At 36.4% G+C, this 24773-nt stretch overlaps 1 protein-coding gene across 7 annotated transcripts in view; it reads left to right on the top strand.

The window, feature by feature from the left end:
• Positions 1 to 24773, top strand: part of LOC129771963 (uncharacterized) — a 238277-nt gene that overhangs the window by 52060 nt on the left and 161444 nt on the right. For 2 of the 7 annotated variants that reach the window (XM_055776131.1, XM_055776129.1), the window contains exon 1: positions 6427 to 6575. The exons of 1 other annotated variant lie outside the window; for it this stretch is intronic. In XM_055776131.1, the coding sequence (XP_055632106.1) occupies positions 6570 to 6575 (6 nt within the window). In that variant the 5' untranslated portion in view covers positions 6427 to 6569. Of the gene's footprint in view, positions 1 to 6340; positions 6356 to 6411; positions 6576 to 24773 lie in introns of those variants that run through there. 4 more of the 7 variants (XM_055776132.1, XM_055776136.1, XM_055776137.1 and 1 more) reach the window with 4 other exon arrangements.

Raw genomic sequence — 24773 nt, 5'->3', positions numbered from 1 at the left:
CTGAAACTTCACAATAAAGTCAATTAGTTTTTCTTTCATTTTACATTTGACAAAAATCGTGAGTGCGAAAAAATCCACTACCATAGGCCAAACTTTCGTTTCACAATTTCTCATTTTTTTGCATCGAATTGAAACAACACCTCATTCAATCCGGCGAACCAATACAAATAACTCGAACTAAACTAAACGGGTAGCGGTAAACAACACTTTCGGTCCTTGCACTTCTCCGCGAGACAGTCGATTTATTCCAACGAACGCAGAAAAGCAATACATCAATGCTCACAGAACAACAACCAGCATTTGCTAATAATGACGCCGTCTTACGGTAAGTGGGATAATGAAGATCTCGGCGGAAAGTTTCTCGTCGGAGGGCGCGCAGAAGAAGAGAAAATAAAACTACTTACACTGAAAAACCCTTGAGGAAAGAGTTGTTTTGAAGTACTCCCGCCCGATGACTTTGAACCATTCAACAAGTTGCAGAATGAGTGGAAGAATGACGAATACCTGTCCAGGCTAACGGACCCCCGTGGACTCTTGTTTCACGCGCCCGGAAATCGAATTCTAAAAGTAGTTTTTCATTAGCGGAATGGCGTAAACATTTCTCCCGTTGCTGCTGATGGTGCTTTTTGCATTTGTCGGCTGAGGATCTGAGACAACAAACATAATAGCTTTTTGTTTTGATTCATCTCCGCTCAGAAAGGTGGGTGGAAGTGCGTAATTATTACATATTTGGGGCTATTTTCGGATCTGGGTAAAAACTTTGCCGCTGTTGATCGTCGTAAATTAAGTTGTTGTTTGCGTGGGAAAACTTCAGGCACTCCGACGAAATGCATCAAAAATCGAATTGCTTGATTGAAAATCATGACGTTCATGGAAACAACTGTAAAATTTGGAGTAATAATTGAATCCGAAATGCTTTGAAAGGTGTTGTGTGCAAATGTAAAAAATGCGAAGATGGAATGAGTTGTTTTTTTTTTTATTTCAGCAATTTCACAATTCGATAAAATATATGAAACTTGACTATAAATTGCAGATGTGGGGATGAAAATAAACAATACAGCGCGGAGTTGATTAGATACAGTTTTTGATTCCTTTTCACTGTATATAATCGAATCCCGTATATAATCGAGGTCAAAATAAAAATTTTTTTTTTGCATGTATTTTTTGTTTTTTGAAAATAAAAGAGGAATTTGATTTTTGATTCATCCCCTTAAAGTCAAAAAACACATGAAAAAAAATATATCCAGATTCTCTCAGATCATATGATCATATTTGATAAAAAAAATTCTCCTACGCATATGTTCGAATTTCTACAATGACAGAGTTATAGTTTTTTTTGTTTGTACGCTACGGAAAACAATTCTGATGCTTTCAGTTGAAAGATGTGAAAATTTAGTACAGGGTATAGTAGTGAAACAGTGGATTTCAATAACATTTTGGAAGTGAAAAACTTAAAAGTTAATAATTTTTAATGTGTTATAATTAATTTTATCCTAAAAATTTATATTAAACTAGATTGTTTCTTTCAATTAAATTCAAGTTCTTTAACCGCTCTAAAATTTGTTCCTCAAAGCCCAACTTCTATTTTTCTTAATTTGGCTGCAATATCGATATAAACAATTCCTGGGGAAAATTCAAGCAAAATCTTCAAAAATCTCGATTTTTACCCCACTGTGCATGTAATAACCACTTAAACTTCACCTTAACGTTGAAAGGTTACATTTCTTCATGAAATAAGCCATATTTGAAATATAACAAATTTTGTTCCAAACTGTCGAGTCCAAAATTGTATATAATCGAATCACATAGAATCGAGTCTGTATATAATCGAGTCCAACCTGTATTCGATTTGAAAAGTTTTACATATTTGTCTTAGAGAGAGAAACTACAATACACAGACACTGATAAGCCTTAAACAACAAACGAATTCTTTTTTGATATAGAATGTTTTTTTTATCTGGGAAATTTTTAGAATTTCGTGATTTAGAAGCATAAATTGTTCCGGAAATTTTGATTAGCTAGCACCGTAGTGGCAGATTGAAGTAGTTTCTAAGCAGTTTTGGTATTAGAAACATTTAAAATCACGACCGGTTATTTTGTCGGTTCAGATAGGTATACCACATGTGTATATCAGAAAAATGGGAAGTGGGAGATCTAAATAATTTATAATATTGATCAATACATGAATTTGGGGGTCTCCGTAGCCACATTGGTTGCGCGTTCGCTTAGTAAGCGATCGATCGTGAGTTCAAAACTCAGGGCCCTCATTGACCATCTTTGTGTTGTTACAGAATAGCTACGTCCACGCAACAATCATCAGCGATGGAGATCGATCCACGGTCGAAATAAGATCGATTCATCCATACAACTGCTCTGCTCTGCAAGACACATCGGGCTGCTGTTCTATAAATAACTCAACAATGATCAATCAACTGTCTCCGCTTTCCGGAGGTTCAACTGGATAATGGAAGAACAGATAGAATACACTTACGCCTAAATGGCTACTGTGTGAATGTACCATATGTAATGGTATAGAAGGAATACTGGCGAATGACAACTGTGTAATGTGCTTAGTTTTCGGTCTTTTTTTCTTCTAATGCGAATTTTGTAAAAATTGCGACGAATTGGAGCTGAAACAAACCACGCAAAACTGTCGAACTTACGTCACCGTGCACTGATCTGTGTAGAGATCATAGTATTAGAATTCTAGAATAATTTTTGAATAAATCGTACCTGTCATAACATTGAACACATGTATTATACACATTCAATACCAAAACAATACTGTTCAAGTATTACTTTGATACTTTGAATTTTTCTATAATGCAAAGTTCTGGCAAGTTGGGCGGATATGCTTCGTTCGGCTTCATTCGTGAGTGGTTAATTAAAATTATTGAAATAATTGCACTGCTGGGGTTGAAATGGACGGTCACATCCAAGATCACATCCAATGCACGATGGAAAGTGAAGGGAAGAATATTCAACTCTTTTTTCTATTGCTTTCTCTGTTTGTTCTATTTCAGTTACTGGACACACAAACACTGCGAGAGTGAGAAATTATTCTTCTCGCGAGCGATAAACTTCTACGCTTCGTATATTATAAACCTGTCCATATTTCCCCCACTACATGTCCATTATACCCGCATCGAAAAAATGTTCCACTTTTAGGCTTGTTTTAATTTACACTGAGGGCAAATTGATCACGGTTCTTAGAAAAATTATTTTTAAAACCAGTAGGGTAACACGGGGTGAATTGGGCATACGAGGTGATTTGGACCACCCCATTATCTCAAAAAGTACGGCTCAACTAGGATTTTTTATAATGTCATCTTCTTTCATTATGAACCGTATGTAACTAACGTAAAAAAAACTTTGGTAAAATTCAACAGGTGGAAGGAAATGGTAGCATGAACGCAGCAAGCGTGTGAATTTTCCGATCGTGGTTTTAAGGTTTTCCCTGCTGATTACCCAAACTTTTCGTGTATTGTGCAGTAAAGTTCTGTTCGCCTACAGAAGAGGAACAATTTGATACAGCGAAACTGTAAGTTTGAAATTAATTGCATTTTAATTTTTACATGTTTTATGGGGTGACATGGACATGTTTTTGTGGGGTGAATTGGTCCTACAGATTTGAGGTTTTTCTTCGGTCTAACTGATTCCAGGTGCCGCTGAATTACAGAAAAAAGGATGGCCAGACAACGTTGGAAGAAGGAGGAGCTTGAAAGAGCAACTCAGGCCATCAAGAACGGATTTTCTTTGCCCAAGCATTGAAAGTGTTTGAAAATGCTCGAACAACAGTGAAAAAATCCATGCAGAATTCGGGATGATCCAATTTTTCTGGTCTGGAATTTGGCCAAGACACCTGGTATCGATCCCAGAAAACTGTTACTGATTGTAACATTATTCCAAAATACTCACATAAACATAAGTAGGTTTTTTTCGATGAAACACACTGGACCAAATCACCCCAAAGATGGTCCAAATCACACCGCATCAAATTTTAATGTCCAAAAATCATCTCTTTTATTTTATGATATATTTGGTAGTTTAAAGGTTGATATAATGATTAAACATTATTGATTGAGAGAAAACAAGTGTAGCTTAGTATACAATGTGACATTTTTTATTCAGACCGTATTGGTTTGGTAATGTTTGCTTAGGCAAACATAATATTTGGTTTGGTAATATTTGCTTAGGCGGTCCAAATTCCCCCCCTTTTCCCCTACTGGTGCCAAGGTCACAAAATTTTATGAAATGTTTTGTTGAAAAATTTCCTTAAACGCTGGTTTGGAAAATTTTAAGCAGAAAATTTCAAAACATCTCACTGTCCATTGGAGTATCATACTACTATCTTGAAGAACTCTGAAAGAAGCGAAACAACATACATTCCCCACTGATTTGTATTTCCGTGAAAATTGAACAAACCAGTAAATCTACGGATACTTTTGTAGAAGACAGTTGAAGGCAAAGTTTCAATATAATCAGTGCTACATATATAACACACATTAACCAGTACTTCGCACCATAAAATCTTCATTTTATAACTATCTCGTCTGTAAAACAAAACAGCGCCCAGCGCCAGCCTAGAAGTTTATTGCTGGGACATGGAAAATACACACTTGGACATGAATTGAATTAGCAGTTCCGTTTCATAGCCCATTCATGAATTTTGGGTATGCAAATTTGGGCGACCACAACCACTTTATCCGTCCTTCTGTTTCCTCACTAAGACCCCGAAAGCACAATGGAGCAATCCGAGCTAGCCAGGGAATGAATATTTCAAAAACGATAATCCAACAAGTGGACCCGCTGTTGCTTTTGTTCCGCTGGTCGGTGAGAAATGGCCAAATGATAGTACTCATTGCAGGTATACATTATTTAGACATTAATTTTTGTGTTTCAAATTTGATGGTTCTTTTTGGAGTGGATCCTAGCGAAAAGCCATAATATTTCCCTTCGTTAGGCTCGGATGGTTCAAGCGCAAGAAAACACCGCTCAGCCTAACATTTCATATGTTTTTTTTTTTGGCTTCACCTTCCTAACCCACCCAGCATGAAGAATGATAGATGATTTCAAATTTAGCACATCTGCAATTCACCGGAGAAACGCCTAATCACAGGTGGGACAAACATCTTTCACAGGGGCAAAAAAAGCAACAACAGCAAAAAACTGTTTAGCCAGAATGATTTCACATTATGGTGCTTCTCGCTGTGCAATCGCCATCCAGAGCGGTTTGGCTTTCCTGCTAGGCTCCATCCACCTGGGGAACGTGGTCCGGTCCACACAACCAGCGGAAACAATGGTGGGATAAATTGAAATGAATATTAAATCAAAATTATGCTGAGCAATGCGAGAACTTTCAGCGAGCCAGCAAACGAATGAATGTGGCAGACGTCTAGGAAAAAAAAACGTTGGAACAAACGAAGCATACTTTTAATTTCTCCCAGAAACTAATAGGATTGTCGGAAATTGTTTAAAAGCTAATTTGTCATACAAGTGCCACAATCGCGGGTTTTCCGCAATGAGATTTATTATGCAGCGCAACGCTACTGGTATATTTGAGTGGCCATAAATTGTTGTGAATGAAATAATTATATTACAGCGATGAAAGCCATATTTCCCGTCCGAGAACAATTAACCAACCACCAATTTAACCAAATAACGTTAAGCTGTGGTTTTTGAAGTTTTACACACTCACTCTCTCCCGTTTTACACTACATTACCTTATTGTTGAAATAAATGCATCAACCGAAAGACAAAGGCGTGTTAACACGTAGGAAAAATCATGTAAAATGGAGCCATTTTACGTTCGTTTAACAATATGTGATGGGGCCTGTTTTTGTCAGGGCGCTGTAACAAAAGACCATAAGTGGGTATGGTTGGTAAAGTACTTTGCTTTTCTTTCGGTTAGCCTCCGACTATGCCTATTAAGATAATCGTTTTCGTTGTATACAAGATAAGTACTTTACGCATGACTCTCCTTCCCCCTGGCCGCCTCGTTCACTGTGTGCAGCTTCCACCTGGGAGCACGAAACAATGTATAGTAAACCCATACTTACCGCTGAGTGCTCCACCAACTACTTGTCCCGGACAGGTTTACTTGCTGTTGTACATTCCGCTTACAATGGCTTCCACGGCACCAGGAAAATGCACGCCATAATCTGCCGACATTTTAAAAAGTACGCATCAAGGCAAGAGAGGAAGCCAAAGTCCTATTAAAACTCGAACGTCAGTTTCGTGAGGAATGAAAATTTCTCGCATTTTCCCTAGAAAATCCAACCAATGTTTCCCACAGAGTTCTCATGTTCTTTTTTTTCTCCCTCTTTCTCTTTTCTTTCAGGAAACATAGACACAAGTAATAATCATGTTCCACGCGTTCAGCTTTTCATACCGGGGCAATTTAGTTCTTGGTCATGTCGGTTGATGATGACGGCAACTGACTGACTGACTGACACTATCGGGCGCCGCAGCTTCTCCGGGTGTTGGTGATGGTGATGGTGGCGGCTCAGATGCTTCTGTGATGACATACACGGTTCCCATGTTCTCAGTCAGCTAGCTCGGTTCGAACCATGGTGGTATGGAACAAAAACTAAACAGTGAAGCTCTGCTCAGCGCCAAAGTTCGTTATGGCGCTAATATTACTAACAGCAACGCTTTGTGTTTGCATGTAATTTTATGCTGCTTGTAATAAAGATTGTGACGTGTGTAGAAAAAATAGGTAATACTTTTTCTTGCTTCCCTCTGCGAGACAGGTAATTGTTTGCTTTTCCGGTGTTTCTTGGAAAATGATTATTCCCTAATTGAGAACCGTCGGCGAACGATGGTGTGGGCGAAGAATTTGGGTAAATTAGAGGATGTGATTGTTTGTACTAAGCTAATCTATGTTTTAACACGAGATTTACGGATGGTGATTATATACCTACTTCGACTTGAGTGAGCCAATATGGCTCACATAAGAAAATTTAAGTTTTTTGCAAACAAAGTAGTTCCGAATCAATTTAAATGAAATGTTTATTATCAAAAAAATCATGGAAAACATTTTTTACACATAAACTATGTTTCGAAAAATATTTTCCGCAAACATCTCTATTACACTCAGCACAATGGTTTCTTTTGCATGATTGTTGAACTTGACAATTCTTCCGTGCATCAGTAGCATGAATTTCCGGCATTGGAATTGAAGTGTTCTCGACTTCTTCTCTATATTTACTTCTTAGCTCTCCAGTCAATTGCAAAATAAAATCTTTTCGTGAAATGTTCTGCTAAATCCAAAATGTTTTAGAAAACCTGTAGAGGCCATCTGGGTAAACTTGCTTTATCGCTATATTTTCTGACCATTTGATCAAGTATATCAACGCCATACTGCTGCTTCTGGGACAATTTTTTTCCAATTGTTCTATTTTTATGTTTTGCACTTAATAACTAAATTAAAACTTTTTTTTATTAAGCTTGCTTCCATAAATGGTCAGGGTACAATTCTCAGAGTGCCAACCAAAGCATTCTCTGCAAGTGAAATGCTAGCTAAAAAATTATATGTGGTAATATTTCGTCCACAGCCCAACTATGGACCTGAAAGATAAGTTACTACAAATTCGCTAAAGGGAATATTTGTTCCTATTTTATTTAATCTGAATTATCCTACAGATTTCTCATCCGTTGCAAGATCATGAATCCATTGGTGATTGATAACTTCGAAAATCTACTCCAACTGACTCCTCAGTCAAGTTTTATGTCTTTATACCATGAGTACCTTACCCACGACGTGTACCCTTCACCAGGCATCTCCAACCAAGTTTGCTTCCCATACTTTTGCTATTCCTCTGTCATTTTTTATCTGTCCATGCGACAAAAAATCCATGGAATCCCAGATCATCTACGCTCAGATTCTATTCCGCCGATATTTTCGGCAGAATATGGGGGCATAGTTAGATCTGAGAAAATGTTCTTTACTGACGGTTCATTCATAAACGGGTCCACTGGCTTTGGCATCTTCAATGAAAATTCCAGTGCCTCTTTCAAACTCAAAGATCCTTGTTCCGTGTATGTCGCTGAACTGGGTGCGATATATTACGCATTAGGGATCATTGAAACATTGCCCATCGACCACTATTTTATTTTTTCAGACAGTCTCAGCTCAATGGAGGCAATCCGCTCAATGAAAGTTGATAAACGCTCATCTTATTTCCTAACAAGAATAAGACAACTATTGAGTGTTTTGGTCGAAAAATTATTCAAGATTACCTTAGCATGGGTTCCCTCTCATTGCTCGATTCCGGGGAATGAGAAAGCGGACTCGCTAGCTAAGGTGGGCGCTTTAGAAGGCACACTTTTTGAAAGGCAAATTGCTTATAATGAATTTTTCCACATTCCTCGTCAGTATACGCTCGTATGTTGGCAGCGCATGTGAAGTGGTGATGAGTTCGGTCGTTGGTTACACACGATTATCCCTAAGGTCTCGACGAGTGCATGGTTCAATGGATTGAATGTAGGTCGTGATTTCATTCGCGTGATATCTCGGCTTATGTCCAATCACTACAACCTAAACGCGCATCTCTATCGCATTGGGCTCGCAGCAAACAATCTTTGTGATTGTGGCGATGGCTACCACGACATCGAGCATGTTGTTTGGTCGTGTATCCGGTTCCATGCTGCTCGCTCTCAGCTCTCTAGAGCACTGAGAGCACAAGGCAGACAATCGGATATCCCCGTCCGGGATATCTTAGGTAGCCGTGATCCTGATCTTCTGCTTCATCTATACCTGTTCCTCAGAAACGCCGATGTCAACGTTTAATGATGTTTCCTTCGTTGTGTCCCTGTTTCGTATCCCTCCTATCCGATCGATAAACTTTTACTTAGTCGCGGCAATACATACACACACTCTTTACATATACACGGGCCAAAGGTTGTGCAGTCCACTGATCATTCAACAAGAGCCAAAGGTTGTACCGCTCATGACAACTCTACACGAGCTGATGATTGCGCCGGCTAGTGACCATTCTATCCTGGATTCCTCGAGTCGAGAAAGACGCACCACGCTAGATATGGGGTACAGACTAGGGGGGCGTTGCTGATTAATGGTCAGCTGCATCCCAATAGGAAGTATCCCGTGTCGGGCGCACGTACAGAGCATCGAAGACAGCAACATACCAATTATGAGAACACTTGTAATACTAACCTCGAGCCAACCGCGAGTACTCGGTTAAATATTACTAACATAGTTGTAAGACAAAAATTGTCAAAATATTGGACTCCCGGCCTCGTCAGGCTAACGCCACATGTGCCTTAATAAAATATATATTTTGGAAAAAAAAAAATTTGTTCCTCGGGATTCATCCCTGCCCAAGCACGGTTTGTAACAAGCATGGCTATTCCCCATAATTTTTTTCACATATTTTTGAAAACAAGGCAAATTTGTCTGACTTCAGTCTTTCACTGCGTTCATTTTGTTTTATCAAAGCGTATGAACCGAAGTATGTCTATAAATTTATCTCAAGACATTGTCGGGGCCATGATATGAATACTTCTGAATGAACGCTCCTCTAGCAAATAAAATTGCAAAAAGGCTCATAATTGTGATTCTGTAACCGTCCATTCCTTATTGTTCAAAACTTAAAACTTGACAAGACCTGATAGAAGCAATAAATTTCATGTTATGCAATTAATTATCAAACCATTTCATGAGTCAAATTGGCTTACAACCATGAAAATAGGTATACCACATTCGATATTGCGAAATGAAGGGGTCTGCGGGGAAGAGTAATTAACGTTTACATATATTTCATTTTTTTTTTTAAATAATAAGCGCAAGCTGGCTATACGAATTCTTTATTTTTAGCTAAATTCACAAGTGAAAGCTCTATGTATCCAACATGGAACTGTATCTTGTCAAAATTTATCAGATCGATTGGTGGTCGTTTCAAATTTCATAACCACTTAAATGTTCAGCATTCGAATGAGAACGGATTGTTTCAAGAAAATCTTGCAACTCTTTTTAGGAGAGACAACAGCATCTCAGATTGCTATGAAACGTTGTGGGTGTAAAGACATTGGTTATTTAAGCAACTTTGCATACAGCAAAACCTGTTTTTGTGCTATTTTTTGTGCGATTTTCTGTTGTGCGATTTTTTTTGCTCGATTTTTTTTGCGCGGTGTATGAAAAGAAGCATATTTGACGAAGTTATCGTTTTTCGCCATTCAGTTTTTTTCGATGGTATATATGCATTTCAGTGCGAAAAAAGCATATTTGCGTCTCAATTATCCACTTCTGAAATCATTCCTCTCCTCTCATCAAATGCTCTAAGTTTTTCTAAGTTTTTGCATGACATGATTCCTAGCAGCAACACTTTTCGACATGCAACTAAAAGCACAAAACAGCCACGCGCAACCGAAAAGGCAAAGTGTCCCATCGCAAAGCAAGGAAACAAAAGGAAATTTAACGGTGAATGGCGTGGATTTGAGTTATTTTCTTGGGGGAAACTTTTTTTATGCGGTTCATATCTACCGCACAAAAAAAGTTTTTTTTCAAAATGTGTACCGAACACGATTTTTTGAAGCTGCTGGTGAAGTTTTGCACGATTGTTTTTATGCGACTTTTTTTGTGCGGTCCCTATCCCCCGCACAAATAAAGGTTTTCCTGTACTTGAATATGAAAATATGTAAGATTACTTTTTGGTAATGGCCCAAGTTTTTTCTAAAGTATTTTCAAAAATTTCTAACTTAGACTATGAGACCTACAAAAATTTGGACAAACAAGTAAATGTTGGAAATTATTTAAATTTTCATATGAAAAATTTACGCTAAGAAAATAGATCTTTAAGAAATTAAAATATTTTTTTCTCAAAAACGTATTTCCTTGAATTTAAAAAAAATTATATGAATAATCCATATAATAATCAATGAGATATTCATACATCGGAAGGTGGGCACTTCTATAGTTAAAAAGTTTTTCTAACAACAACTTCTCCTAGCACTGCTTCTGATGTATGAATGACTTGTTGGTTATTGTGTAGACTATTTTAAATATATTTTTTCAAAATTGAAAAAAAACATTTTTGAGAAAAATGACTATTTTACTTCACCAAAATTACTTTTTTTATACAGAAAAACCTGTTTTTGTGCGAATTTTGTTTGTGCGATTTTTTTTTTGTGCGGTGTGTGCGGTGAAGCATATTTAACGAAGTTATCGTCCATTTAGTTTATTTCGATGGTTTATTTGCATTTCAGTGCGAAAAAAGCATATTTGCGTCTCAATTATCCACTTCTGAAATCATTCCCCTCCTCTCATCAAATGCTCTAAGTTTTTCTAAGTTTTTGCATGACATGATTCCTAACAGCAACGTTTCGACTTGCAACTAAAAGCACAAAACAGCCACGCGCAACCGAAAAAGCAAAGTGTCCCATCGCAAAGCAGGAAAACAAAAGGAAATTAAACGGCGAATGGCGTGGATTAGAGTCATTTTCTAGGGGGAACTTTTTTATGCGGTCCCTATCTACCACAGAAAAAAAGTTTTCTTCAAAATGTGCACCGAACACCATTTTTTAAAGCTGCTGGTGAAGTTTTGCACGATTTTTTTATTCTATTTTTTTGTGTGGTCCCTATCCCCCGCACAAAAAAAGGTTTGCCTGTAATATAATATTTAGTTATTGACGAATTTCAAGCCAACTCATTTTAGCAGTTGGCAGCACAATCTCGGATTGCAATAATATGTTGTGGATATAATGACATTGGTTATTTAAACAACTTTGCATACCGTCGATGAAGGTGAGATTGGGTGAGATTGACAAATATTGTGAATATTTTCGAAAGTTGTGAACCGTTTAAAAGGAGACATATTTTCTCTACTCCTGATGTATTATAATTAAGGCATTATAATTATTAATAATTCGTTGATTTTTTCCGTTTTTGAACCAATCTCACCCCCATCGACGGTACTCGAAATGGCTAAAGTTTTTTTCTTAAATTTCTATGAAAATTCCTAACTAAAAAACTACAAAATTATGATCGAAGAAGGAAATTGTTTAAAAATTCATCAAAAAGTTCGGAAAAACGTTCTAAAAAAATCACATCTAAAAAAATACTTTAAATTTGAAATTCATTTTTCTTAAAAAAATTTTTTTGAATTCTCAAAAAATAAATAAAAAGAATAGTTCATAAAATGACCAACAAGTTTACATCGAAAGATAGGCATTATTGCAGGGAAAAAGTGCTTTATAACAACAACTTTTTGATATTTTCTTTGAAAATTACTACTAATATTTTACTAAAATTTTACTAGCATTTTTGTGTGTAAATTATCGCGATTAGCTTGTTCTGCAAACTTTTTTCTATTTAAAAATAAGTCAAGAACATTTCAAACGCGAAAATTTACACACAAAATTGTTACGAGTAAAACATTACTTTTTCAGGAGTCTCCATACAAAACTGCCATATACCATAAACTCCAAAAAATAGAAAACTGACATCTTCGACATAAGTAATTACTTTAATAAGATCTAAAACTCCGTCGAATATTTTATATCTCTATCATGAATATAAATAAAATTAGGACTAGTTGTATTCTTTCCAAAGAAAACATGAAAAAGTTGATGTTAGAAAAACTTTTTCTGTAGTAGTGTCCATCTTACGATGTATGGATGATTTGTTGATAATTATATGAAATTTTTTTTGAGAATTTTGAAACAATACATTTTTGAGAAAAATTCAATTTTTATAATATTTTTTTAATGTTTTTTTTTTGTTTTTTTTTATGAAATTTTTCAACAATTTCCTACATTTTCTTCGATTTTTTCGTTTGATCAGATCTTATAGTATGTGTGTTGTTTTCGTAAAAAAATTAAGAAAAAAAACTTTAGCCATTTTCGAAAAATAGCCTATTTTTTTGGAGATTTCAAGTATACATGGTTGCTTAAGTCACCAATGTCTTTACAACATTCAACAGCAATCTGAGATTGTGCGGCCAATGACCAGTCGAGTTGGCATGAAATCCGTCTATTTTGAAATGTACATATAAATAACTAGCTGACCCGGCAAACTTCGTCCTGCCCAAAATTTGTTTTTTGTTATCAATACCTTCAAACATTCACGTTTTCTGAGTCCAATCGCAGAACTGTTCATTAATTGATCTTTTAATTGACCCCGTTGAATTTACCTCTGACTATAAAATTCCTAGTATTTCTAACAAAACTCATCATTATAATATCAGATTATTTTCAGACACAATTCTCGTTCAAGATTTTTCAACCACTTGCAAATAACATGTTTCTCTGTTACATGGAATAAATGGTTTACACAGTAAATATGATAGAATAAAGACAGCCCTAAATCGGACAATTCCTTCCTCGAATTCTACTCTTATCAATACATCCGGCGATCCTTTTTTTGGTATAGATAAAAAAAAAGATATATGAGTGCGTTTAACCACATTAAAATCAATTTCCAGTTTCGAACAAAAATCAATTTCGCTATCGCAAACATCAAATGGAGTAACAGCACTTGTCATTATGTAATTGTGTAACATGTGGGAATTGATTAGAAACGTTTCGTGCCTCGTAAAACCTTCACATGCCAAATTTGGCTCCATTTGCTTGATTAGTTTTCGAGTTATGCAGAAATTTGTGTTTTATTAGTATGACAGGCCACCCTTAGAGAGCGGGAGGAGTGTCTAACCATCATAGAAACATTTATTGCACCCTAAAACCTTCACACGCAAAATTTGGCAAAATTTGTGTTTCATTTCTTTGGCAGACCACCAGCCCCCCTCCCTCCCTCAGAAAGGTAGGAGGAGTGTTGAACCACCTTAGAAATGTTTCTTGCACCCTAAAACCTCCACATGCCAAATTTAGTTCAGTTTGTTGGATTAGTTCTTGAATTATGCAGAATATGTCTTGAATTATGCAGAATTTGTATGGCAGTCCCCCCCCCCCCTCAGAGAGAAGGGAGGAGTGTCTATTCACCATGGAAACATTTCGTGTCCCTTAAAACATTCGCAAGACAAATTTGGCTCCATTTTCTTGATTAGTTTTCGAATTATGCAGAAATTCGTCTTTCATTTGTATGGCAGTTCCCCCTTAGAGAGAGGGTGAAGTGAACAACCACCGTAAAAACATTTATTGCACCCTAAAACCTCCACATACCAATTTGGTTTCATTTGCTTGATTAATTTTCGAGTTATGCAGAAATTTGTATTTCATTTCTATGGCAGCCCCACCTAAGAGAGGGGGGAGGAGTATCTAACCACCATAGAATCTTTCATTGCACCCTAAAAACTACACCTGCAAAATTTGGTTCCATTTGCTTGATTAATTCTCAAGTAATGCAGAAATTCGCGTTTCATTTGTATGACAGACCCCCCCCCCTTAGAGAGGGGGGTGGAGAGTCTAACTATCATAGAAACATTTTTTGCACCCTAAAACCTCCATATGCCAAATTTCGTTTCATTTACTTGATTAATTCCCGAGTGATGCAGAAATTCCTGTTTCATTTGTATGGCAGCCCCCCCCCTTAGAGAGGAGGGTGGAGAGTCTAACCACCATAGAAATATTTATTGTACCCTCAATATGCCCAATTTGGTTTCATTTGCTTGAATAATGAATAATTCTCGAGAAATGTAGAAATTTGTGTTTCATTTGTATGGCAGCCCAACCTTAGAGAGGGGGAGGGGTCTCAAACTATCATGAAAACCTTCCTCGGCCCCAAAAACCCCTACACACCAATTTTCATGTCGATCGGTTCAGTAGTTTCCGAGTCCATAAGAATCAGACAGAAAGACAGAAATCCATTTTTATATATGTAAATTTCCTTGATTTCATTTGTTGTCTAAAATTTCATAGGTCTCATTTTTTTCCTAAATGATGGTTACAAAAAATTTCAACTTAATACATGGAAGACCTAAGAAAGTTTGGTCAAAATGAAATGTAGAAGTTCTGTGGATAATCAGGGTTCTACAGTTCATAAAACTTCGCCGAATACGCTACGCCCACCCACTATGATCAGCCACTTTTCCAAAATTTTTGTTTTATTTTTGTAGGCTAAGTACTTATCGGACTGCCCTTGTAACATAGCGCTTTCATTTAAAAAGTGAAAAATTGCTGAAAATTGATTTTATATTTAATATTAACGTATACCAATGTGATCCTGTTTAGAGTATTATGTAACGTTTCGGAAGGATTCTTTTTAATATTTTGGTGTTTGTCGTTATCTTTCTCATAGATTTTTTTGTCATTCTGAAGTATTATTTCACTTTACCTAAAGCTTTGGTGTCTATGAATGATTTGTTTGTTATCTCATGTTAAATAATTGAAATGTCTATGATTCTGAAAATATGGGGAAATTTTGAAAAATACGATCAAGTCAGTATTTTTAAACATTGAATCCGAATTTCGATAGAGCTTTTTGTTCAAAAGATATTGCTCAATTATCAAGCGGAAATTGAAGAAGGGTGCCAAAGAGACTCAGGATACAGCTAACATGAAGAGATCGTGTAATGAAATGACCGCTGAGGTTGACCAACAACACTGTAGTCTGTTGATGCCAGAACAAATAAATAAATAACTGTCAGGCTCTAGGTGGAAATTTCTGCTCAAATTCGTTCCCTGAAACATTGTACAACACAACTTTTGAATTAGGGTAAAAAGGGCGGAATATAAGCAAAGATACGATAAGAAGTTTTGTTGCATTACAATGTTCGGCCACATGTTGGTCAAGTCGTTGAAACTATCAAACAAACACTTCATTGAGACGACGAGGCTCCTCCCGGAACATTCATTGCATTTGAAAAAAAGGTATAAGGAGACAAACAAAATGATTTCGTGACTCCATTTCCATGTTTGACGTAGGACAACGTCTTTGATACCAAATCTAAAAATAGGTCACGAAGTGTCCCGCTTTGAGAACCTCGTCAAACTATCTTTTTTTTTGTATGAAGCGTCGCAGGCAAGATACTGCAAAGGCTCAATTTGTGAGTACAACAATCGATTTTGTGTTGTCTTTTACCTTATTTAGCCTTTGAGATTCAAAAAACGTCAATGCAATGTTTTGTATAGCATTTTATCCCATATTTTTTTACGAGAAACCCCTTTCTCAGATCGAACGGTTGAAAAATATATCTATTTTGAACAATCTTATGATACGTAGCTCTGTCCTCGTCCTTCGAGAACCTTATATGATTTAAAAAAACAACGTTAATCACTAATCGAACCAATTTATTCCTCAAAAATCGGACATATAAACACAATATTCGGAAAAATCTAATAAACACACATCGGCTTAACGTATGTCTCGAACTAGGAACGACCTTCTGATCCTTCGGTTACGTTTCGAAGAGTGTTTGTTTTGATTGATACATTCATGTTTTTCACGAGAATGTATCAATCATACAACTACAACAACAGAAATATGTATGATCTTAAAAGCATGTTCTCAAATATTTTCTCAGATATTTCTAGTGCGCCAGTACGATTTTACAACGATTATTGAGGTTTGTAAGAGCCTCAGGTGTCGTCTCGAAGCGGTCATCATGATACTAGAATCGCTCGACGTTGAATTAGTAGCCTGACAGAAAGCTATAACGTTGGTTATGGCTGTTTCAGGCTAAATAGCAGTACAGCTCTGCCGTTCTGTGTGCCGAATATAAACACGAGGCATCTACAAAAAAATTAAGGACGTATTTTTTACAGTCAGCGAAACACAAAGTAGGTGTCGGTTTTAACCCAGATCAACTTGAAAATAATGATTTTGAGCATTGACAATCAACAAAACCACCCAGAGCTGCAATTTGTCATTATCATTGCATATATTTAGGCTACTAAGACGACCATTGCAACATTATCACCAAACGACGTGCAACAAAATATAAACCAACAAAACAAATTCCTCACTCTTCGATGCTATAGAGTTTATCAGAGTGGATTGACGATCAAAGCATATTGCAAGTCAGTGCCCTATGATCGTCAAGCCGGGAAGTACCATGTCACTTGATGTAATGGATGTTTACACGTTTACCAGGGTGCATTTGTTCACGTTGGGTTACCTGAATACCATTCTTATACAAAATGCTAAAACTTCAAGGACTAAAACTAAACGGACCTTCAAATACGTGAATTTCGATCTCGGGCAGAAATTTCAACGAAGAGATAAATTTCTTCATTATTTCAGCATGTAGAGAATTTTTAAGCTTCGGTCAATTATGTGTTCCGTTGCCTAAATGGTTTACTATTGCTCATACGTTATCGCGTGTTCGACATAGTTTTTACTTCAATAAATACTAGAAACAACAACCGGAATGAAAATCGAACCTTTGCTCTATGAAGATAAAATTCAATCCGCGATAATTATCAATTCGATGCAGACAATTTAACCGCTTACCGGTCAAAACGTTTTGACGAAGCTCAGTAACAGGCATAGTGTTGCATCGTACTCCATCAGTCACCATTTGACCAAGATTTTTGTCAGTAGGAAGTGACTAACGTGGCTCGTCAGTTGTCAGTGACATTGATGAAAAAATGCAGCTCTGAAACCACCTACATTCTCACAGAATACACTGAACAATGATCTTAGATGACTTAGGCTCGCAAAAAGTATCGGATTTGAAAAAAATCCTATCGAACACCATTAACTACACTAGCGAAATTTGACACGGAATTTTACCACTTTGCTGATCGGTTTTGTGTTGTTATTTATTTTGACAACAATGCGATTTCCGCAGCTCTAGGGGGACTCAAAACGCAAGAAATGGCAAACTTTACAAATGGCATCGGAGAATTTACAAGAGAATAAGTCAGTCAAGTGAGACGTTTACCCTGATTTTCCCTACTTGGCTTGTTGCCGGCCGTTCTTGACATTATCGGACAATTATAAATTGTTAAGTTTCACTAATCTAATCGTTAGTTCTCATAAGACGAATTTCATGCCAACTCGTCTCAGGAGTTGACAGCACCATCTCAGATAGCAAAGAAACGTTGTGGGTGCAAAGACATTGGTCATTCAAGCAACTTTGCATACTAGAAATATTCAAAAAAAGAACAAGAGCTTTTTTTTAAAAAAGAGCCGATTAATACGAAAAACAGTATATTGAACCGAAAGAAACTGCATTAAAGTTTTGAGAAACATGAGTTTCAAAAGGTACAATTGAAGTTCTTTTTAACATGTCTATATTCTCCCCACTTCCAATAGTTAGTGCGTAACACCTACAAGGATTGTTAAAAACTTTTGGTTTATATTAAACGGTCAAGTTTATAAAATTGTTAAAATAATCATAAAAACTTATTCTCAAAAACTGAGACATTGAAGTCTCAAAATAAAACTCGCTGAAGACAGAAGCAGTCGAATTTAAGCATTTATCCCAAGAAGCAAAGCATTCTTTACGCACCGAGACTTGATTATGTCCATCCGAAAATGCGGAAACCACAGGTAGTATCTCTTTGTTTGTCAGAATGAACTCCCGGGAGGAAGCCCCATCCGGGGTTGAGAATCGTATTGCAAACATATTCTTTTCATCAGTGATTCATTAAAAGTGTAATAAGACCGGAAGGAAGGCTTTCTCGCTGTATCGTTTCTCTTGGATGAATGAGATAAAAAAAAAACGATAACAACAGAGTCGGAAAGAAAAGGCCTGCCTCGGGACAATCTGGCAAGCGCAAACGTAAATATAGCCCCCACACCCCCACCGATCATGGTGATGCTGCTGAAATCTCCAGCACAATTTGAAAGCAGTTCCCAAAACAATATTGTTTCGGATATGCTCGGCTGGATCGTTCCCACCAGAAGATATTGTTTACCCAATTTGTAGTCCCACAGAACACGGTCCTTGATTGGCTGTCATCCTACAAGCTACACATTGGGCCACAAATACATCCGAGTTTCTAGGAATGGTGACTCAGGCCTCGTCTAAAATTCTATTCCACAATCAGAACAAACGTCAAGGTATGGCACCGTCCCCTCCAATTAATTAGATATGGAAAAGCATCAAAGGTTTCCTGCCGAAATCACCTGTCTTGGTTGATTGGGGGGCGAGCGTTACAACTGGGAGACATAACTTAGAAATGAATGGAAGTGTAAATGTTGAATCAGGTGGAAATGGCTTTGACAGACGATTCCAATCGTGTGGAATGAACAATATAATTGCACATAGAGTAGCTATAGTGTTTCTTTTACACGTCACACATTGCACCATTTTTAAACTCCGTAAACGGCTCCTTATGTGTTGACTGTTTAAGACACACATTCAACACTCCATCATCCAGAAGCTGAATGATCCTGCTTCCCGTTCTCGGCCACCCGAAGCAATGACGACGTTTGGAGTACCCTCCCTACAGTGATAAATATACTAACCATGATTAGCTGTTATTTTTCCCCTTGCGCACATTGCCGCACAGTTTTTCCCAGCCCACTTAGGAAAAGGGAATTTTCTGCTCAAAAAGGAGCCAAGCAAGAAACCGGAATGATAGATGAGTCTTGGTATTAGATTTGTGAGCGAACCAACCCCGAACTGCAAACCGGGAACGGAAAGGCTGCACGAGGGTGGAGATGTGCTCGTCAAGTTTCAAAAAAAGCTCCTCGCATAGAGCGCTTTGCAGCGGCGTGAGAACGGAAGTGGACTGGCAGCCAGTCTATTTAACCGTTATCGCGAATTGCTGCTGCTATCGGGGATCCCGGATTCACTGCTTGTGAGGAAGAAGGGGGCAAATGGGGGGGGGGGGGGGTAGTGGATATGTGTGACGGTGGAAGCGACCGATTTTCGCGGGGAACGGGAAGATGATAAATGTTGGTATTTTATTTATATTTTGTTATTTATTTCATCCCAACAACTCCCAGTTGTCACATTTGACATCCTCTACTGGCACAGCGGTTGGCATATTTCTTGCCCCGCGTATAGGCGGAAATAGTCGGGAAGATGTTAGCTTCCGGCGTTATATTTTGTTCTCTCCGTCCAGGATGTACTGTTGTCGCATGAGCAACGAACCGAGGGATACCGGCATGGATAATGATGATGAATTCAGTGATTTTTTCAATTAAATTCCACTTCCTTCTATCGGCTAGAAGTTGTCGGGGAGACCTCCGGTCGCTGTCTGAAAGTGCTCGTAAACAAGCTCTTCGTCGGGTAGTTTGTGGTTGATTGGTTACCGCCACCATTGGTTGCCACAGAATGCATCTCGATTCAAATTGCAATGGACTTGATTGATGTTGGTAGGAAACGAGGCCACCCGGAGCTCGGTGGTTTCCTGTGGATTGGAGCGATGGAACGAGTTGATGATAAATCAGAAATAGAGGGTTGGATGCGAGTATAGGCGGCAACCGATGCGGTTTCTTCTAATCAGCTGAAGGAACCAGAGCAAATATTCCAGACGTGAGATGAATGACTTAATGTCGGTGATCTTCTGCTTGTGTATATTGAAATGATTTTTCCCAGTTCGTTCCATTCCCAGTTCGTTGAACTTTTCAGCTTCTCAGGGAAGATGTGATTAATCAATGCACGAGGTCGGAAAAATACGGTCACGGGCGTCATCGCGCGTGGACGGATACCTAAAGTCAGTTCACGTAATGTGTTTGATAAGATTCTCACTTCCACCGACCCCTTTAATAAGAAAAGTAAATTGTCTCCATCGGAAGTCGCAACCATGAACCATCTTTCATAAAAAACGCAGAATACATACCGGTATAAATCTGGTTGGGTCAGAGTTATCAAGTCCATCTTGATTTTTTTCATAACATCAGAATCGCTCTTCAGAAAGGGCCAATCCCATGGACCGGAACAAATAGTTCTCTGAGGGAACAATGTCTGAGGAGTATGGCAGGTGACGTATAGGCTTCCAATTCACACTTTCTAGATAATTCTTGACATATCCAAGAACCTGTTTTTTCTTGTTCTTTATCATCCAAATCAAAATTGTTCAAACCACTTTTCAGAAATGCTTACCGATGAAGCATATTATTTTGGAGCTTCGACAAGCTTCGATGACTGCATTTTTACCTAGATAAAATAATGCAAAAAAACTTCCAGCTAATGGCGCTCTTCCGGTACAAATTTAGACTTTTTCAATGCGATCGATCAAATGCCAACAGAATGACATTAGTCATTCAAGTCATACTTGTACACACAATAGACTAAGTTTATGACAACTCGCCTTAGGAGGTGACAGCACCATATCAGATAGCAATGAAACATTGTGGGTGTAAAGACATTAGTCATTTAAGCAACGTATATACTTGAAATATTTAGAAAAGAACTTCTTTTTAAAAAGAGCCAGAATTTTATTCTCAATTTTTTTCAAACATTTATAACTCTCAATTATTAAGCTCAAAAAAATTTGCGCGAAGCATTAAATGAAGGAAATTGTTTGAATTTCTATGAAAAAATAGCAAACAAAATATTAAAAAATGAAGAATTATTTTTAAAAAAATCAAAAACCTTTTTTTTTATTCTATATGAATGGCCCTTACAATTTTCAATAAGTCACCCATACATCAGAAGATGGGTACTTTTATAGGGAAAAAGTTTTTCCAACAAAATCATTTCCTTTTTCTCTTTGAAAAAATTACAACTTATTCTAATTTTGTTTAAAGTCATGATAGCGATATAGTGTATTGCACAAAGTTTTGGATCTCATTAAAACATGAACTTTTGTCGAAGACGTCACTTTTCTATTTTTTATAGTTTCTGGAATATATCGCATGTCTCCTAAAGAAATCATATTTTACTCATAACATTTTCGTGTGTAACTTTTCGCGTTTGACATGTTTTTGAAAAGCATGTCAATCGCTAAAATTTTAACACAAAAATGGTACGAGTTGAATATATATTAATTATATTAATATATTAATATATATTAATTAATATATAAAAATTAATAGTAATTCTTCGAAGAAAACATGAAAAAGTTGTTGTTAAACTCTTTCCTTGCTGCTCCTTCTGATGTATGGGTACAAGTCGACAAGTCGGTAATTGTATGGGCATTTAATATTTTCTTTCAGAATTTCAAAAAGCATGTTATAATTGATTAATTTTGTTTATATAAAATTGTGTTTTTTTACTTGTTTGATAGTTTTTAATTAAAACATAATAAATTCTCTACATTTCATTATCTAACCAACAATTTGTAGTTCTTAAAATTTTTGAGTCAAAATTTTTCGAAAAAATTAACAAAAATAAAAATTTCATGAAATTATTCACTCAAAAACTATACAAAATTTTGGTTAAAGATTAAATGTAGGAAATTATTTATGTTTTCATTAAAAATCAAACAAATTTTAAAAAATAATCCTTGGAAAAAAAATATTTTGAATATTAAAATTCATTTTTTCTCAAAAGTATATTTTCTTAAATTTTGAAAAAAAAATATGAATTGCCTATACAATTACCAATTCGTTCAACTCGTAACATTTTTATGTGTAAATTATCGCGATCGACATGTGTTGCAAACTTATTCCTATTTAGAAAAAATGTTACTAGTAAGACATTATTTTTTCAGGAGTCTCCAGAGATGCCAACCTTCCTCATTTTTCCGGATTTCCCAAATTTTTGGAATGTTCCCTGACAAATACTCAATTTTGCCGGATTTTTCCGAAATGACTCTGATTTCTCCTGATTTTTGTACTTTTTACTTTATTAGAATAAAAATTATCCGTAAAAAATATGCTGGGATCACTTTCAAAGCATTCTTGTTTGGAAATGAGAATTGTCATAGTAGCTCTCCGATCCGCACATGTATAATGCTCACACTAAATTTTTGATCTCCTCAGTGTCCTAGAGAAAACATTGTATTTTAATCTCGAGCGAGTGATTTACACGAGTATTTCCTCTCTCCTTCATGGATGTAGAACAATCATTGCATTTGCATTCCGAGCGAGCAGGTTTACGCACGCCTGATTCGCAGAAGTATATTGAAATTGTGTTTCGCTAGTTGATCATTATTGACAGCACGAATAGGTAACCACAAAAATGCACAGAACAAATGTATGGATTCTACGGATTACTTCCATTTTTCGATGAATTAAAATATTTACGGACTAGAATGATTTATGTTTATTCATTACTTACAAATTAATTAAATTTCATTCAGTCTAGTTAAAATTGAAAACGCATTTTTAAAATCTTACTTAAAATTTGTATTTTAAATTTAAATATGATATGATAAAAAAAGACTAGTATGTTCGATCGAACTGCACTTCCTAACAGCTCAACCCTTGTATAGAAAAATACGAAGCACTCAGGATGAATAAGGTGAAAATGCAAAATAGATTTCATTCTTTTCTATGGGATAGTAATATTCAAAAATATTAAATCCATGTGTTCACGTGGAAATTGTCTATACATCCTCCCCCCTCACCGTGGACAAGCGTGGACATTTTCGTAACTCATATCCCATTAAAGTTGTCCACAAACATTTTTAAAATTATTGTACCCAATTTTGTTTTCAAACTTTGGACATAATATCCATGAGTAGTATGTGTTCTACTGTTAAGTGTGAAATACAAATGAATCATTCAAAAACACTGAAGCTGTCAGATTCACCCAATTCGTTTTACATGTAACTGAATTTGCGAATGTAGATACTCGTAAATATAATTCCGTTACATAATAATGAAAATCGGTACTTGTTCTAAATCAAAAATATGCTAATACTGTAGTGTTCTCTGTTCCTTATCTCAAATCCCACCTTTGAATAGATTCCACGTCAAATCAGTCGTAAAACGGTCAATTTTCACCTCTCCGATTTTTTTGATCTTTTATGGTGGTAACTACCCAAAAATACAATTTTCATTATCATAAAACCAATTTTAATTACGGAATTTTTATAGGGGCATGTGCAGAATCTTTATTGTTTTCGAAATCGCAATGTCTGATTAAAATGTAATGTACTAGAAAGTTATTGAGAAACCATTGGACTGTTTAGGGAAAATAACATTCCTAATACTTTACAGGTGTATTCCCCTAAAAAAATTGTATTTAGTGTTAAAAATATTAAAATATTAAAAGACACCCCGCCCCTTTCGTTATATATTTTTGAATATATTTTTATTAGAAAACGATTTCCGTTACAAAAGATACAAAAGTTTTAAGCTTTGAATTCTATATTTGAATAATAATTTTTACAGTGTATTGAAAATATTATTCTGACTTAGCAGTCCATTAGTTTTCCAACGACTTTGCTCTTCTTCATATTTTTATAACATATCTGGACTTCACAGAATAGAGAGCAAGCTTGTGAAAAAAAATTGTGAAAAAAATGGTGATAAAAATATATCCATATAGTTGGTGAGTGTTGGAAATGACTCGTTCACAGAGTGCTCTGGATTCTAAAAATGCGGTACTGCGGACTTCAATGGGATATTACGGGCACAATCGAAGCACAGCCATCGGTGTGGTTTCCTCCTCATCAAAACTATTTATAACATGACACGTATCTTTTAGAGCTGTACAGAAGTCGCATGAGTCTGTTAACAGTGGTGCCTGATCAAATGTATAATGCTTACACCAATTTTTTTTATCCAAAGCTTTACCGAACTTTTTGTCAATATTTACGATAGTTGTGAATTGACTGAATAAGCTTTTCCTGAGAGAAAATGCTAGACAATTCCATGAAACCATAATATCTGACGAATATTAAAATTTAAGAAATGTAATTCTACAGCTGGTGGAAGGAAAATTTAACGAACGCTAACAGCTGATAGTCCTACGTCAAAAGGGTTGAACAGACAACGTTGGAAGAAAGAGGAGCTTGAAAGAGCAACGCAGGCCATCAAGGACGGTTTTCTTTATACAAAGTATCGAAAGTAT

This window comes from Toxorhynchites rutilus, chromosome 2 (genome assembly GCF_029784135.1).
Source record: "Toxorhynchites rutilus septentrionalis strain SRP chromosome 2, ASM2978413v1, whole genome shotgun sequence".
Lineage (NCBI taxonomy): Eukaryota > Metazoa > Arthropoda > Insecta > Diptera > Culicidae > Toxorhynchites > Toxorhynchites rutilus.
This window is presented reverse-complemented; position numbering and strand designations above follow the sequence as displayed.